Source organism: Miscanthus floridulus, chromosome 10 (assembly GCF_019320115.1).
Source record: "Miscanthus floridulus cultivar M001 chromosome 10, ASM1932011v1, whole genome shotgun sequence".
NCBI lineage: Eukaryota > Viridiplantae > Streptophyta > Magnoliopsida > Poales > Poaceae > Miscanthus > Miscanthus floridulus.
In genome coordinates, this window is record NC_089589.1 from 27,716,218 (window position 1) to 27,733,775 (window position 17,558).

General features: G+C 44.6%; 4 protein-coding genes across 4 annotated transcripts; 3 read left to right on the plus strand and 1 right to left on the minus strand.

The window, feature by feature from the left end:
* Positions 1–912: 912 nt before the first annotated feature.
* On the plus strand, positions 913–2,064 carry LOC136486115 (uncharacterized). The gene is made up of 5 exons (XM_066482899.1): positions 913–1,156; positions 1,231–1,329; positions 1,423–1,491; positions 1,585–1,653; positions 1,738–2,064. The coding sequence occupies exons 1-4, from the start codon at positions 930–932 to the stop codon at positions 1,646–1,648; spliced, it is 459 nt and encodes a 152-aa protein (XP_066338996.1). The 5' UTR covers positions 913–929; the 3' UTR covers positions 1,649–1,653; positions 1,738–2,064.
* A 1,402-nt stretch (positions 2,065–3,466) lies between these two features.
* Positions 3,467–5,146, plus strand: LOC136484725 (aldehyde oxidase GLOX-like). Its single transcript, XM_066481667.1, has one exon. The coding sequence runs from the start codon at positions 3,467–3,469 to the stop codon at positions 5,144–5,146; it is 1,680 nt and encodes a 559-aa protein (XP_066337764.1).
* A 3,737-nt stretch (positions 5,147–8,883) lies between these two features.
* Positions 8,884–14,329, plus strand: LOC136489895 (long chain acyl-CoA synthetase 9, chloroplastic-like). The gene is made up of 12 exons (XM_066486405.1): positions 8,884–9,049; positions 9,711–10,225; positions 10,641–10,721; positions 10,962–11,234; positions 11,429–11,560; positions 11,645–11,818; positions 11,911–12,140; positions 12,328–12,445; positions 12,843–12,974; positions 13,052–13,186; positions 13,264–13,470; positions 13,960–14,329. Exons 2-12 carry the CDS (start codon positions 9,779–9,781, stop codon positions 14,122–14,124), a joined length of 2,094 nt encoding a protein of 697 aa, XP_066342502.1. The 5' UTR covers positions 8,884–9,049; positions 9,711–9,778; the 3' UTR covers positions 14,125–14,329.
* Positions 14,330–14,602: 273 nt separating this feature from the next.
* On the minus strand, positions 14,603–16,827 carry LOC136489896 (V-type proton ATPase 16 kDa proteolipid subunit). The gene is made up of 3 exons (XM_066486406.1): positions 16,601–16,827; positions 15,998–16,283; positions 14,603–15,032 (listed from the first exon to the last, which is right to left on the minus strand). Exons 1-3 carry the CDS (start codon positions 16,677–16,679, stop codon positions 14,900–14,902), a joined length of 498 nt encoding a protein of 165 aa, XP_066342503.1. The 5' UTR covers positions 16,680–16,827; the 3' UTR covers positions 14,603–14,899.
* Between the last annotated feature and the right edge of the window lie 731 nt (positions 16,828–17,558).

Below are 17,558 nucleotides of genomic sequence, written 5' to 3' on the forward strand. Positions count from 1 at the left end.
ACCAACACAGATCCGGTTGAGGATGATTACCTTAAAAATCCACTACCACAGAACAAACATGTAGGTGTTGATGAGGAGATTATGTACTTGGAGAATGAACCCGTTAATGGTCTAGCAGTTGTGCCTTCTTCTGATAAAGGAAAGAGAGACTCGGCCTATGTCCCTGATGATAGTGAGGGTGGAGATGTGTCCCTTGATGATAGTGAGGGTGAGGATGTGTCAGATGAGTTACCATGTGAAGAGGAGTTGCCATATGATGAGGAAAACTATGCTCCAAATGTAGAATATGATACAGAGGATCCTCCAATGGTAGTAGGCTCGACTTATGATAGCATGCTAGAGTTTAGACTGGCTATTTCTCAGCATGCAATAAAACATGAATTTGAGTTCAACATTGCAAAGAGGGCACCAAATCGGTTTCGAGCATATTGTTCGCGGAGGGACTTAGATAATTGTCCATGGTGGATATTTGCATCTACCACTCAAGACGAATGCACTGTGCAGAGTCTTTCAACAATTGGATTAAGCATCACAAGTCCCTAAACTTGGATGATTTCATGGACAAGTTTAGGCAACTGCTTATGACCAAGTGGAACCAAAGGAGAAAAATAGGAAAGAAACTTGATGGCTTGATTCTACCTCACATAATAAAGAAATTGAATGAGGCCAGTAGAGAATTAAACTTGGAAGTGCTAGAATGTGGAGAACATGTGGGTGAAATAACAGCAATGGGTGGTAGTGGCTTCAAGTTTGTGGTTAACCTACTTGAGAGGACATGTTCTTGTCGACAGTGGTAGGTTTCTGGAATTCCTTGCAAGCATGCACTCGCATTCATCACATCACTTAGCAATGCACCAATAGAGCAATATGTTGACATGTATTACTGCATTGAGAAGTTTAGAGTTGCATATAGTCAGCTTATCCCTGCTATGACTGACAAGACTCAGTGGCCGAAATCTACTCATGATTTTTTCATGCACCCACCTCTATTAAAGCCAGTAGCTGGTAGGCCTAAAACAGAGAGGCACAAAGGTAGCTCTGATAAGAAAAGGAGTAAAGGCCAGCACCAATGCCCTATTTGCATGGACTACGGACATCATTGGCATAATTGCAAGCGAGGAAGACCAGAAGACATTGCTGCTATGAAAGCTATCAAGTAATAATTTGTCTACTCTTTCTCTGCTTTTAATAAAAGACATATTAGTGACTTTCTTATTTTTGACATTGCAGAGGAGAACCAAAGAAGAGGGCAAAAAACAACAAATCTGCTGAAAGTTCCATTATGCCTTTGGAAGAAGCACCATCTGCATCCATGTCTTTTCCACCAAGGTTTGCAATTTCATATCCCTTGCAATGTCAAACTTACTCCCATGTTCACTTCAAACTTATGATTGACTCTATGTTCCTACTGTCTCATCATAGTCAAAGCTTGGAAACTACTGCTAAGAAAAAGAGAAAATCTGTTGATTGTACTCCCAACACATCTAAAAGGTACTTATCACTAGTGCTGAAAATATGAATTTATGCCATCATGAATGACTATTTGTCTTAGATACTAAATAGATTGCTTGTCTCTCACCACAGCCAATCCTTGGAGATATCAAGTAAGAAAAAGGGGAAATATGGTAGCTCCAACTCAGGCACATAAAAAAGGTACTATTTCCAACTCTGAATTTTTTTCATTGTTCATATTTCTATTTGCTAAAAATCATTGCTGCCCTATATTCACATGTCCAGGTCAAGGAGTGGCTCCAATCAACCCGAGGCACTTTCCATTGATTTCCCTGCCCACACAGATCAACCTAGGAAGGCTAAGGCTAAAAAGAAGGTCACATTCAAAATGAAAAAGAAAGTGCTTGGCAAAAAGGCGGTAAACAAGCCAAAGGTGATACTTGACAGCCCTGCAATGAGCACACGAAGCAAAACTTCTCAGCCTGCTAGCCCGGCGATGAGTACAAGAAGTAAAAGAAGGCTCAGCCTATGATTTCTCATGTGTGTAGCACTAGCTTGTGTATGTGACAACTAAATTTATTTGACTTATGTGCGAACTAAATTTATTTTAGATGTCCAGTATGTGCGAACTGAATTTATTTGAGATATCAAAAATGTGCGAACTGAATTTATATGTGCAATTGGCTCCATGTCTGGAAAAAAAATGCGTGCTAATGCTGTAGTTATGATGTGCTCTAAAATTATGTGCAAGAAGTGAAAATAATGCTCAAAATGAAACATATGCAATTTACAAGCATCTACAAAATGTACAGTACATAATTTGAATTATAAAATATCAAAAACTGAATTCTAAACTATCAAAAACGATGCTTTCGCGTCCAGGTGTAGAATCGACTTTTCGTCTCTCATCTAACACCGTTACCGGGTCAAATTGACGGGAAGGCCAGATAAGGAATCGAAAGTCGGATTGCAGGCCAAATAGGTAAGTTGGAAATTTTCAGGACCAAGAAAGGAAGCCTGAGTTTTAAGAGGGTCATGTAGGTAAATTTCTCATTAATAAAACAATAGTGTAAGGAGATTAGAAAGGGGTCTAGTGGAGTTTACTTTTTGCCTTCAATCTTTATTATCACTAGTTACAGAAAAAGGGGATCATTTTATTCTTAATCCGGTGAAGATATGCTCTAACATCCCTCGGTTCTCATGTTGATCTTATACGTAATGAACATCCTTTTACCGGCTTACTTGATTTTGAGTGTTTCAAGGTAGGTTTGAACTACTTATATTTGAATCAAGTTAGTGTAATAAATTATACTTCCGCACTCTAATTTGTAAACCACTTCTATTGTAACCCTATGTATCAATGTGTTGTACTCTATCCCAGACTGCGATAGATGGTGTCATCCTGGTCCTTCGACCCTCAACAGACTACCACATTATAGAGTTCAAGTGTGCGGCTGCTACTAATCCTCGAGATGCCGGCCATCATAATTGAGCTCTTATATATTGGGTGATTCTACCTCAGGAGGTTTCCGGGATTTGGTCCGAAACATCTGAATTTCTGCAAAATTCACCTATTTTGGTGAGGGCTAAAACAACATTGCACCAGTCAAAAAGTTGGACAAGATTTGAACTTTAGTCTAGTCTAGAGTTCAAACAAACTCGCAAGTTCTTCCTTCAGTGTAAAAGTGCATACTTCTAATCATTAGTTTCCTCTTTATGCCGGCCTCTTGATCAAATTTTGGCAAAAATTCAGCTAATTATTAGCTAAACCTGTATATTTTCACTGGTCAGCAGAATGAATGCAGGTCCAAAAATTGCAAGATTCACCTAATTCCGTTGAGTCCAAAAAGTTTGTATCATTTAAATCGCATACCCGGTTCCAAGCATGAAATGCGTATTCCCCATTTCCCCACAACCTTCCCTGTACCAACCCTCCACCAACACAACGTCACAATGCGATGCAAGTATGCAACACACTCTGTACACCCTACCTTAGCGGGCATGCTCAGCAGCCATGCCCAAGCCAAGATCCTTCCTTCTCCACCTTCTCCTGATCGCCAGCTGCATTGCCAATGCCGCCGCCGCCGATGATGCCCCGTCCCAGGGAGAATGGCAGCTCCTCCACGCGAGCATCGGCGTGTCGGCGATGCACATGCAGCTGCTCCCGGGGGACTTCGTACTCATGTTCGACCGCACCGACACGGGCCCCTCCAACATCTCGCTGGCCGCGCTGGCGCCGTGCGCGGCCACCGTCGACGGCGCCGACTGCACGGCGCACTCGGTGCTCCTGGACCTCCGCTCCAACGTGCTGCACCCGTACCCGCTCGCCACCAACCCGTGGTGCTCGTCCGGGGCGCTGCTCCCCAACGGCACGCTCCTCCAGACCGGCGGCTTCTCCAGCGGCGACCGCGTCGCGCGGCTCTTCTCGCCGGCCACGGGCTGGGTCGAGCTCCCCTCGTTCCTCGCCGCGCGGCGGTGGTACGCCACCGACATGATCCTCCCCGACGGCCGCGTGCTCATCCTCGGCGGGCGGAGGCAGTTCAACCTCGAGTACTTCCCGCACGCCGACGCCGCGCCGGCGCTGACGTTCTTCCCGTTCCTGGACGAGACGACGGAGCCGGACGCCGAGAACAACCTGTACCCGTTCCTCCACATGCTCCCCGACGGCACCGTCTTCGTCTTCGCCAACGACCGCGCCGTCGTCTTCGACCCCTACAACCGCGCCCCGCTCCGCCGCCTCCCGCCCGTCCCCGGCGGCGTGCCGCGGAACTACCCATCATCGGGCTCGTCCGTGCTCCTCCCGCTCCGCCCTGACGCGCCCGCGCACGCCGAGGTGCTGGTCTGCGGCGGCGCGCCGCGGGGCGCGTACCACCTGGCGCTGCGGAACGGCACGTTCGTGGCCGCCGACCGGACCTGCGCGCGCGTCGCGCCGACGGACCCGGACCCGGTGGTGTGGGCGATCGAGGAGATGCCGATGGCCCGGGTGATGGGCGACATGGTGCTGCTGCCCACGGGCGACTTGCTGATCGTGAACGGGGCCGCGGCGGGCACCGCCGGGTGGGAGCTGGGGCGGGACCCGATCACACGGCCCGTGCTGTACAGGCCCGACGCGCCGCTGGGGTCGCGGTTCGATCAGTCGTCGCCGCTGGCGGCGTCGGCGGTGCCGCGGATGTACCACTCGTCGGCGGCGCTGGACACGTACGGCCGCGTGCTGGTGGGCGGCAGCAACCCGCACGTCGGGTACGTGTTCGCCAACGTGACGTACCCGACGAAGCTGAGCCTGGAGGCGTTCCTGCCGCCGTACATGGACTCGCGGCACGACAGCGCGCGCCCGCGGGTGCTGCTGGCGCCTGCGGAGGTCGGGTACGGCGAGGCGACGGCCGTGAAGTTCGTGATACCCGCCGGGGTGATGGCGGAAGGTGCGGGTGCGGGTGCAGGCAGGGAGGTGGTGCGGGTGGCCGCGGTGGCTCCGGCGTTCGCGACGCACTCGTTCGGGATGAACCAGCGCGTGGTGGAGCTGGCCGTGGGGAGGGTGGCGGAGCTGGACGTCGGGGTTTACGAGGCCGTGGTCGCCGCGCCGCCGACGCCCGGGGTGGCGCCGCCCGGATACTACATGTGGTTCGTGGTGCACGCCGGCGTGCCCAGCAGCAGCGCCGCGTGGGTGCGCATGCGGCCGCTCGGACCAGGCACCTGATTGAATGGCCTGAGACTGAAAGTCCAGAGATGCATTTTGCGTGCGTGGTCGTGGTTTGACTTTTGACTACCGATACTTGTAGTAGGACAGATTGAAGTTCAACTATACACATCAAGGTTTGCAATGGAAGAAATTCCAAATTTTACAGTCACAGTGGAGTGGATCCCTCAAATGGCCAAAGGCTATATCATTTTTTTCTGATCATATAATTACAATGTAACTTCCCTTGACCATTTTTCTTTCTTCAGCTCTCTGGTGCTGGACACTAAAATTAACAGCTAAAATGAGTACTAGTGGATCTAAATATAATTGCTAGTGAACATGCTAATTATTAATTGAAGGACTGCTAACTATTAATCCTATTAGCAAGTTTATATTTGCTAATAGTTTATATGCACCTTCAACTCATTATCCTGCCACCTATTAGCAGCTATTAACAAGTGGATCCAAACGTCCCCTTACTAAAAATAAGCTAGCTAGAGCTAGCTAGCTCATTTTTAGTGCTAAATAGATCTAAACATGTCCTGTTGGTGACAAGGCGTTGGGCGACTGCGAACTTCATAGAACAGTGGCGCACGACGTGGAGCATCGCCTGTCACGCTAGCGTAGGGACGGACATATGAAATGGACCGGGCGGACTGGTGGCATTGAAAAGGCCAGCGGTAAGGTGTGCATTGGCATCACGAGCGAAGAAACGATGATTTGAACATGATCTTGCACCTGCTAATTAAATAGTAGCGCTCTCATTTCATTTGTGGTAGAAACTCAAACTGACCCACATTAACGCGGTTTGTTTGGATTAGCTAGGACCTAGCTATTAGCTGGGGCTCTCCTAAAAAAAGCTATTATTAGCTGGGGCTAAAAAATAATCTAAGTTAGTTAAGATTAGGTAACTAATTGGTTGACAGTTAGTTGAGGGCTTGACTAAAATATTAACTCACCTATATTAGCCTCCAGTTTGGATGAGCTAGGATTAACTTTGGCTAATTGTTAATTGTCCAACAATTAGCCCTTGATACCCAAACATGCCTTAAATTCATGATTCACCTCTTCTAGAAACTAGCAACTCCTTTTTCTAGTCTAATTTGTTGTCTTATAAGTTCTATAAGGTGTGGCGCCTGCTACGTGGGTTTGTGAATGAAAATAAGACCGAATAGAAATAGATGGTATGTGATTGGAATATATATAAGATTTTTTTAAATCCTTTCCTTTATAATACAGCAATGAATATCAATTACCAAATAACCATAATAACCTTCTTAAAGGAAGGATGAGCCAATAAAAAGTAGCACACTTGTTGCACACAATATTCCACATAATGTTCAAATCAAGGACAAAGTTGTGTATTATTGTTGTATTGAAAGATCATGGAAACTGTTCAAGTAAAAGACAACAATGCAAATAGAATCAGTGAAATGGCTTCTATGTTGTGGGATATCATAGCATCATGTGAAAGCAAGCATATTTGGCAAATGGCAAATGAGACATGAGTTGATGATTTTGGATTGGTCTTTATATATAGTGGCTTGCTTTGCATGAACAAGAAGAGTTGGATAATGGACTAGCTTTGATCGAGGATTGAAGAATGAGTCAAGAATGCATAAGTGAAGAAATACCAAGCGAAAGTTAAATGACAAAGGACACAACTCATATTAAATATAAGTCGGTCTCTTTGTTGGTTTGCTTGCATGGATAAAGATTTGAAAAATCACTTTGCATTGATTTGATCAAGCTAGAAGTATGAAGATAGATATTGAAAAGAGTGTTACGAGTGTCAAGCCAAAATGAAGAGGATATGAGGAACCGTGAATTGGCTTGACCATATTAATGTTGATTCATATATATATCTATGTGAATCAAACTGAAGCTTGATTGATCTCAATATTCATATCTAGAAGATATTCAAGCAAGAATCACAATATTGAAGAATTGGTTTTTCAATAGATGCTTAATATGATGTGACTTGAGTATGGCTTGATAAGGTGAAGATAGCAAGGAAAGGGTTTCGAGGGACTAAGCAAAGGTAAAGGGCAAGTGATAGGTTGAGGGCCGAGGTACCATGGCTAAGGTGAAGAAGAGAGTACTTGCATTGAGTCAAGAAACTAATCGAGCTATGAGGAGTTATATTGTGTTGAGGATCAAATCATTAGTAGAAATGACTTGAAGCCATGGGGTGAACTCATATGTATGGAAATGATTTAAGTCATATGCTCAAGGTATGTTTGCTCGAAGAGATGAGACAAAGATGATTGCAAAGCCTTTATGAAGTGATATTGAGAAAGAGGATAATACATGCAATGGTGGAACCCCCAATTACAAAAGAAAGCGGCAACCGACACAAAGGCATTTAAATTCTTTTGTGCTTTGAAATTGAGTTTAGGAAATACCATACTATAAAGAGGGATACAATACGCAAGCTTAACTGTGTGATCAAGTGCTCAAACACCCACCAAAATATCCTTCAACCTTAGCCAAGATAGCAAGCTTCACAATCCTATTTTCTAAGCTGTCTGGGCCGAGCGGCACTGCCGCGACTTAAAAGTTACCGTTGGACGGTAGGGGTATGTCTATCACCTTCCTGCTTCCCCCAACGGTTATCTCAACCATTCTCTTCCCAAGTGTGACCAGAGCAGCTCTCTCCCTCTCTTACTCACCTTTGGAGCCCCTCAAGCTTCTCCCTTTGATTCCCTTGCAAATCCATGAGAGTTTGAGCCTCCAAACTGCATTAGAGAGCTCACCAATATGTTCTTCATCTCCTAGAGCACTTGGTTCGCGTTCAAGCCGGTGAATTGTGTTTGTTACTCTTGGAGCTTGCTCCTAGCCGGCTAGAGCGTCGCCCGTGGAGCTTGCCAACTTGTGTGTCAGCCCCGGGAGGTTTATAATCACCCAATCATCTAGTGAAATCACCCCTCATCTCAAGAGTTCATTCTATTGACTTGAGAACGAGGATAAGGTTGAAAGAGACCAAAGCCTGAGTGGCTACCTCAACAACGTGGACATAGGCAAGCCTTAGTGGCGAGCTGAACCACGGGATAAATCAGTGTCTCACTTGTGTTCTTGTGATTTGCATTGCTATATTTGTGTTTGTGGTGATTCTAGGGTTTGGTCCCGATCTACTTGCTCGTGCACTTCTACCAACATCCAGGTGGTAGAATAGGCTCTACACTACCCCGGGAACATCATTAATTTGCTCGATCTATTTTTCCTTGGGCAGTTTTTGAATTGTGCTTCCGCAGGTGTCTGTGCACGCGACAGTGCCTCGCGTGTGCCCGGCTGAGCGGCAGTGCCGCTCTGGAACTGACAGCAAGTTCGAGTTTTATTTTAAACAGGCCTATTCACCTGTGACATCAAAGTCCTTTCACAAACAGTGGACATGGCGCAACAAGTTAACTCAGCATTGCGCCATTGCCAATCACCAGGGGTGGGGGACAAAGGTGAGAGTTTGATAGAGCCATGTGGGTGATATATAAGGCATTCTGGCTATGCGCTGGCCCTTATATGTTTTATCGAATTCAAATAACAATACATAATTTTCGTTTACCAAGATTTTTTTTAAGCAACTTTTACCAAGATTTTTAGCAGACAAAGCAGAAAAGCCTAGCAAAAGTGGCCCAAAAGGCCAGAGAATAAGATGGCGATGGCTCGGCGAGGGCCGTGGATCCCAAGAGTCCCCACGCGCAAGGCCCAGACCCAGCCGAAAACCCGACTCCAGAAGCGAGACAGGGACGAAGACCGCGTGATGCGAGAGCGACAAAAAAAAAAAAAAAAAAAAACGGCCGGCCGGCCTCGGCGGCTCCGTCGTCTTCGGATTCTCCGCCCGACCGCGCGCCTTATTTTCCTTCCCTCTCCGCTGTCTCCGCGCCGTCCTGCCCCCGCCTGCTACCCGGCATTTCACGCCCGCAGGTACGTGCGCGCTCTGTTCGTTTCCTGAGCTTGGATCCGTAGGTCGGGGTCAGGGGTCGTCGTACTTGCGCGCTGCGCCGCCGATGTGGGCTCTCTCTGCTCTGGGGTGCAAGTGCGACCGTCTTGCTGCCCAGTTCTCTACATCTGGAACTTGTGGTTGCGTTTAGGCTATTCAAGGGGCCTTGCTAGCTAGGACAGTGTACTTTCATTTCACTGGAATTTCAGTCATAGTTAGTCGCCACCCGAGCGGTAGGATTCGAGCGATTTCAGTGACTTGGGGTAAATGGTGATCCAGAAGTTCTTGCTTTGTTCCCTCTGTGTCAAAGAAACACTTTCTACAAGGACATATATAGTATCTTTCTACCACCACCGGGGTAAATGGTGATCCAGAAAGTTCTTGCTTTGTTACTTATGCTCGAGTGGTTGCCTTCTGAGAACTGAAGTTTCAAATATCACTCTGAACTTACCAAACAATCCTTAGTGGGATTCTGTAAAAATTGAGGATTTCATGTTCTGTACGGGTAGTTACTCAGCATGCATAGTTCTAGTTGTAAATCTGTATAAGAAGAGAAAATGAACCACCTTTTTTTCTCCCCGAACTATTAACATTCAGAGAACTAACAATTGCGGAAAACTTAACCCAACGAAATTATTTTTGCAGGTTCCTGACTCCGAGACCTCTGCCCAAAAAAAGTGTTGCATATTGACACTCGATAAGCCAGAAGCAATATGAATCCGTATTTCTTGGGTTTCGTTCTCCCTTTTGTGGCATCCCTGCTGCTCACCAAGAGGAAGTCAGAGAAGAAGAGGGGTGTGCCAGCCAATGTGGGTGGAGAGCTTGGCTGCGCCATCCGTAACCACAGATTTGAGAGGCCTGCCGAGACGCTCTGGGAGGGGATTACCACGCTTGCTGAGCTATTTGAGCAATCGTGCAAGCAGTTTGCCTGCTTGCCCCTATTTGGCACTAGGAAGCTCATTGCAAGAGAAATGGTAGTGGCTGCTGATGGAAGATCCTTTGAGAAGCTCCATTTGGGAAAGTATGAGTGGAAAAGCTATGCTGATGCATTCAAAACTGTTTGCAATTTCGCTTCTGGTCTTCTGCGGATTGGGCACCTGAAGGATGAGCGTGTTGCTATTTTTTCTGATACAAGGGCTGAGTGGCAGATTGCGTTGCAGGTACTTTCCCGACCAATTTACCCATATTGGCAAACAGATGATATCGAGCATCAAATATCTGGAGTGTAATGTGGATAATGCAAATTGTCCTCAAGTTTCTTCATCATCTCATTCACAATGCAATAAGCTTTGCAAATACCTAAGGTCGCATATTCTAGAAACATAATTATGGTAGCCTTCTTGATGAATGGGCAGTGGATAGGTATATGAAGATTTAACAAGTTATTTGTACTGTCATATGAAAACCGGTTTCATTCAATGACATTGGTACTCTGATTTGCACTTTTGCTTATGTTTTTTTTTTGTGCAAAATGAATTTGCCACCACATTTTACCTATGCTATTTACATTGAGTTAATATTTAGCTCGGCAAATCTATTGCTAAATCTATAATCTTTTATCCCTCTCTTTGCTAGGCATGCTTCAGACAAAATATTGCGGTTGTCACAATCTATGCCTCTTTGGGGGAGGGAGCGCTATGTCACTCACTAAATGAGGTTGGGTTTCTTCATCCAGTGTTGTCTTGTCTATATATATTCAAAACCCCTGTTTATACCATCCTCAGGCCGTTACTTTTTTTTTTTGCTTTTGTTAGTTGTGGCATCTCTCTTTTTTATGGTCACAATATACTGGCATTCATTCTCAAACGTTATTCCTTAAGGATTTACAATGCCATACCTATTATATGTGGCACTGTTGCACTTTCAGCTGATCTTATTCCTAGTTTTACTCTTTAGACTGAGGTAACTACTGTTGTGTGCGGCCGGAAAGAACTTAAAAAGCTGATTGATATAAGTGGGCAACTTGACACTGTGAAACATGTCATCTACATTAATGAGGAAGGTGTCTCAGCTGAAGTATCATTGGCTCAAAACTGTACTAGCTGGACCATCAAGTCATTTGAGGAGGTAGAGAGCATAGGATTGCAAAGACCTGTCGAGGAAAACTTGCCTCTCCCATCAGATACTGCAGTGATTATGTATACGAGTGGGAGCACAGGGATGCCTAAGGTTTGTTCAAATCCTAGTATTTCAACATCTTCATTTTGATTCTGTAGCAGATATGAAATAAACTCTCTCTTTACTAGTGTTCCTGTTAGATCACTTCAGGATGTGTACACTTACCAATGTTGTTTTCCTGAGATAATCTACTTCACAACTTCTTCTGATTGAGGCAACATTCTTGTTTGTATAATTTCTCACAGGGAGTCATGATGAGCCACCAAAATGTCTTGGCTGTAGTTTCAGCTGTTATGACCATTGTGCCTGGTCTTGGCAAGAAGGATGTGTACCTGGCATACCTTCCCCTAGCACATATTCTTGAATTGGCAGCTGAGGTAAGAATTGGCATGGCATGTCAGTCTATTCAACATTGTTGTTCTTTTTTATGCTCACTCACTCTATGCAACTGGAATGTTTAGGCAATCATAACTGGTGTTGGGGCTTCAATTGGATACGGGTCACCTTTGACCCTGACTGATACATCAAATAAAATAAAAAAGGGGACGCAGGGTGATGCGTCTGTACTGAAGCCAACACTAATGACTGCTGTACCTGCTATACTTGATCGTGTTCGTGATGGTGTACAAAAAAACGTAATGTTCTTTACTGTTAGTTCATACATTGTTTTTTGGGCTCTTTCATGTTCTCTCAACTGTTCTATTTTTTCACGCTGAGATAAATTCAGGTAGATGCAAAAGGTGGGTTAGCGAAGAGATTATTTGATATTGCCTACAGCCGCCGTCTAGCTGCTGTTAATGGAAGCTGGTTGGGTGCATGGGGACTAGAGAAGCTCTTGTGGGATATGCTTGTGTTCCAAAAGGTTCGTGCAATCTTAGGAGGACGGATTCGCTTTATTCTTGCAGGTGGAGCACCTCTGTCTGGGGACACTCAGAGATTTATCAATATATGTCTTGGGTGAGATTTAAGTATTCTTTTTTTCAGTGACATTCTCAATTGTGTTGTAACGCCAATTGCACCTGCTGCCTACTTTGTTTCACAAATTTGGATTCAAACATTCAAGCCAATAGTTTGCACATGAATATACAATTATTTCATTATACTTACAGTGCAGTAATTGATATGGTGATTTATGTTATTGCAGGGCTCCAATATCGCAAGGATATGGCCTGACTGAAACTTGTGCTGGTGGGACATTTTCAGAGTATGATGAAACATCTGTTGGCCGTGTTGGTCCCCCTCTGCCTTGTTCATACATTAAGGTATAGAACCAAAGTTGTCTCTATATTTACTTCGGCTGACATCTATCTCCCCAAGCAACAAGCATTATTTTCATTCATAATGGTACAGTTGATACCAGATCTTGTTAATTATCTGATGACATAAGTCTGGAAGATTTTCTGTAGTTGCAAAAGATATATGTTTTCTTATCTGTGCCAAGTGCCATATTAAAGTATTCAAGAAAAAGTGCTGTATTAAAGATCACTGATAAGCTCAATATATCTTAATGCTTGAAGTGCAAATCTAGAAACAGAAACTATTGCATAGTATGACTTTTTTGCATGTTCACTTTTATTTGTATGGCTTCTTTCATTTTGTGGTATGAGTAATTTTATTTTCCCTTGGCTTCAGACTCAATTGTTTTTCCTAACATGATAGTTGGTAGACTGGGCCGAAGGTGGATACTTAACAACTGATGTGCCAATGCCTCGCGGTGAAATAGTTATTGGGGGCCCAAATGTAACTAAAGGCTACTTCAAAAATGAAGCAAAAACAAAGGAGGTGTACAAGGTGTGTTCCCAACAATACCCAGTGCCCAGGAAAGTGTTTATTGTGGTCACTTTTCTTGAACGCTGTATCTTTTGAAGGTTGATGAAAGAGGCATGCGGTGGTTCTACTCTGGTGACATTGGGAGCTTGCACCCAGACGGATGTCTTGAAATCATCGACCGCAAGAAGGATATAGTCAAGCTTCAACATGGTGAATATGTTTCTCTAGGAAAGGTAGGCAGGCTTCTTTGTTCTAACCAAACAAAAACAAGTCGTTAATCAATTCTAACTAATAAATAATACAATCACAGGTGGAGGCTGCTTTGAGTGTGTGCTCATACGTTGACCAGATCATGATCCATGCTGACCCCTTCCACAACTACTGTGTCGCACTTATTGTAGCTGCACAGAGTGAGCTGAAAAACTGGGCCTCAAAACAAGGAATCACATATAGTGATTTCTCAGATTTGTGCCAGAAGCAAGGCACAGTCAAAGAAGTCCTTCAATCTTTGGTCAAGGTTTGTGTTCTCCATGCATCCCAGTTAATTCATTCCTCATCTCTCTCCCCCCCCCCAAAAAATATATATATATATATATATATTCCTTTAATTTAATGCTTGAAGGGCGGGCCTGGTGCAAGCGGTAGAGTCTTACCGCCTGTGATCGGAAGGTCCCGGGTTCGAGTCGCGGTCTCCTCGCATTGCACAGGCGAGGGTAAGGCTTGCCACTAACACCCTTCCCCAGACCCCGCACAGAGCGGGAGCTCTCTGCACTGGGTACGCCCTTCAATTTAATGCTTGAGTAATTGTTGCATTTGCTAGATGATATATAGAACAGTACCAATCGCTTCTTTATTCCAATTTTTCGTTGAGAAATACAAAGGCAATATATACTATACCTCATAGTAGTACAGCTTTATAAATTAAATGTTGCGGGCATCATAGGTACTGCATGCTGTGTTGGTATGATAATTACTTGATTTTTACTGATACGTGCTTGTTCTTCAGGCTGCTAAGCAAGCACGACTGGAGAAATTTGAGATCCCAGCCAAAATTAAGTTGATATCAGAGCCATGGACGCCGGAGTCAGGCCTCGTCACGGCTGCCCTCAAGCTCAAGAGGGAGGTCATCAAGAAGGCATACGAGATGGACCTTGTCCAGTTGTACAGCTAGTGACGCTGCTGCAACAGTTTCTCAATGATAGGGGTGTTTCTTGGTAGCAACTGGCAACAACAGAAGTTCTTTTTTACTTCGTACTACTATGTTTGAAAACCCTGTTTTTTTTTTGTAAGACAATAGTTGACTGATAAGAAGAGAGCATGGTAAATCAATTGCCAATAACGTGTAGTGTTCCCCAGTTGGGATATACCTTACGGAGTTGAAGATTCCTTTCACTTTGATTCTCATAACTTCAACGATGTGGAACCACGTAATAATTTCAACAAATAACCATGGGCAGTTATCGTGATTTAGATGACAATGAAATCCAGAATTGGAAGGGGCAGGAATCTCTAGCAGCATGAATTCAGTATATTTAGAAGTGATTCTGTACTTCATACAACCTATCAACCAATGACTCAAAAGCATCAGAAACAAACCATCAACTATCGCGGTGAACATGCTAAGTATGGATAGATGACAGAAAATCCAGTGATCCAGTAAAGGGGCAAAGAAATATATATATATCACGTTATTATTTGGCTACAATTCCGTGTTCTTTATTCACCAAGGATAAAATTAAATCCACTTAGCCCAGGAGCATCCATCCAACCTTAACCCAAAAAATTGACACCACCAAAACCAACATGACAGGAAGTGTCACCTTCCTTCAGCTACAGATTGTTTCATTAATACATGGTAACAAGAATAAACTAGACAAGGGCATAGAGTTTCAATTCTCTCAGAATAGCATAATAAACAGTGCGGTAGTCGCAGAATGGTAGTGCGCTTAATCCGCCCGGGATTGGCCAGCACGGGATGAAAGGATAATTCCAACAATGAGACCATAGAGAGCAAGCGCTTCTGCGAAAATGAGGATGAGGATCATGCCCACGAAAAGCTTTGGCTGTTGTGCATTTGCCCTGAAATCGGTGGAACAGAAAATAAGTCAAAATGAAATTTCAACTCCCAAATAAGCATATACTGCCTCCATAAAAGAAGAAATGCCAGGTGAAAGTTACATATGCCACTGACTGAAACTTATCAACCAAGTAGTAGTGACAGAAAGAGCTCGTTAAGACATTCTAACCTAACAAAGAACCTAAACAAATAATAATTGCATTTTCAAACTTCTCTATGAAATATTCAAAAAGATGTGGATTATCGATCTCATCTGGAGCTACAGAAAAAAAGGAGCTTATGTTGATCATAACAGTCTTTAAGCATATATAAATAGGCATATATCAATTTGGCTAGTCACCCAAGAGTATGTTCGTGTTCATGAAACAGCAGAACTTAGGTGGGTCATACTTCAGTGAAAATGAATGAAGACATGAAGTACAATAACAATACAGTTAACTCTAAAAGATATGTAATCTGCAGTTCTCTCACCACACAACTATTATCTATGTTGAGCTTAAAGATACGGAGGAAACTCAAACCTACATGTTTTCTAATCAAAACTATTTTATCAGTTGAAGGAAAATGTTTCAGAAAGTGCAGAAACAAAACAGGGGTAAAACGCAGAGTACATATATGCCATCATTAAACTGACAGGAAATAGTTCCAAGTCAGAAAGAATACTTATTAACTGTAAAATAGGCATCATTTTAGACATTTCATTTTTCAAATGCTTTTCGTCCCCAGAAGAAAAATTCATGTGCAAGACCAACATGACAAAAGGCATTAGATTAATAATGAGCAAGAATTTGAATGCTATTAACTACCTATATTACATGGATTTAGGTTATTATCACATTATTAATGTTATTAACCTAGTAGCACCCAATAACACAATATTAACATTCTTGACATGGAATATTTAATAGCAGACAGTAACAAAAAGACATAAATCTAGGATGGATGTTCACTACAGAGAGCTTTTTACCTGACTCCAGCATCACCGACAATGCCGATGGCCATGCCAGCTGCAAGCCCAGCAAGGCCACAGGCAAGCCCGGACGAGAGGTGGGCGTAGCCATCGAACAGGTAGTATGACTTGGCCTTGGGGTTGATCCCCGTGCTGATGATGACGGCGATGATGAGCCCGTAGATACCAAGCACACCAGCCATGACGACGGGCACGATGGACTTCATGACGAGCTCCGGCCGCATCACGCCCATCGACGCCACGCCGACGCCGCTCTTCGCCGTCCCGTACGCCGCGCCCATGCCTGCGCCGGATCAATAAAGCAAAAAAGAACAGCCTAGTCAGCACCTGCCTGCCCCGCTGCCCGACCGAAAAAGCCCGTCGATTTCTGAAATCCACACCCGATCAGGACCGAATCGGGCAGATCCAGCACCGGCGCGCCCGGAATCGAGCTCACCAGAGTCTGGGGCTCGGCCAGATCGAGCGGAGCCACGGAGCCCCGGCGACAGATCGGGCAATGGACGGTGAAAATCCAAACTTTATTCGAAGAAACTAGACTTTGGGTACGGAATCGCTTGAGCGCGCGAGTAGGAGAGGGGGATGGGGGTAGGGGGAACGAACATGAGAAGACGAGGGCGGCGGCGGCGCCGAGGAAGCCGAAGAACGGGGCCGTCTCATCGCCGCTGAACACCGACGACATCTTCGTCTCCGGCTTCCTGCTCCTCCTCTCCCTGCCTCTGTGTGGTGGGTTCGTTGCCTTGCTCGGTGTCCGCGCGGCCGCGTCGCTGGGGCGAGGAGGGAGGAAGGGAAGGGAAGGGAAGGTGGTCAGGCAGAGGCAGATGCGATCTCCTCTCGAGCCGAGTTTGGTTTCTTTTTGTTGCGACTCCCCTCCTCCAGACGCGAGAGCGGCTAGGGCCCACCGTGCTCTTTTACAGTTTTGCCCCTGGGGTACCATACTTGGACGTGTCCGTTCTGGATTGGTAGAGCCGTGGGCCAGGCACGCCACGATGTGATCGATAGTGTCCATCTATCTCCCATCTTACGTGGCACATCGTACACGATGCCTCAAGATTTTTGCAACCGTACAGATTTGAGATTTCACGATTACTAAGCCCCTGTTTCAAAATCCTTTCTTACAAGTTTTTTTTTTTTGGCTAAATACGTTTAATGAGGTGCATCTATCTACTTCCCTTTGTTCTTGTGCACTTGTCACCCAACTTCTAAATTCCAATGGAGCTAACTTTGATCGTTCGTTTTTTTCTATAAACAATTTTTTAGATACTTCAAAGTGTACAACACCGACAAAAGTGTTACTATGTTCAATGACAAATTACAATTTTTTGTTAGAAAAATGCACAAACAGTAAAAAAAACTTATGCCAAGTGACGAGAAAATGGAGGGATGTGATTTTTTCTATCTAGAATGAAAAATGACTAAAATGTGCTATAAAGATATGTTAATAATTCTACAACATCTATATAAGTAGTTTTTAAGATCAAATATGAAAGTAGATTTCAGGGAAACATATTTTTTTGAAACAAATAAAGTGAGTGCCAAGTATTTGGAAGCGGATGTTAGT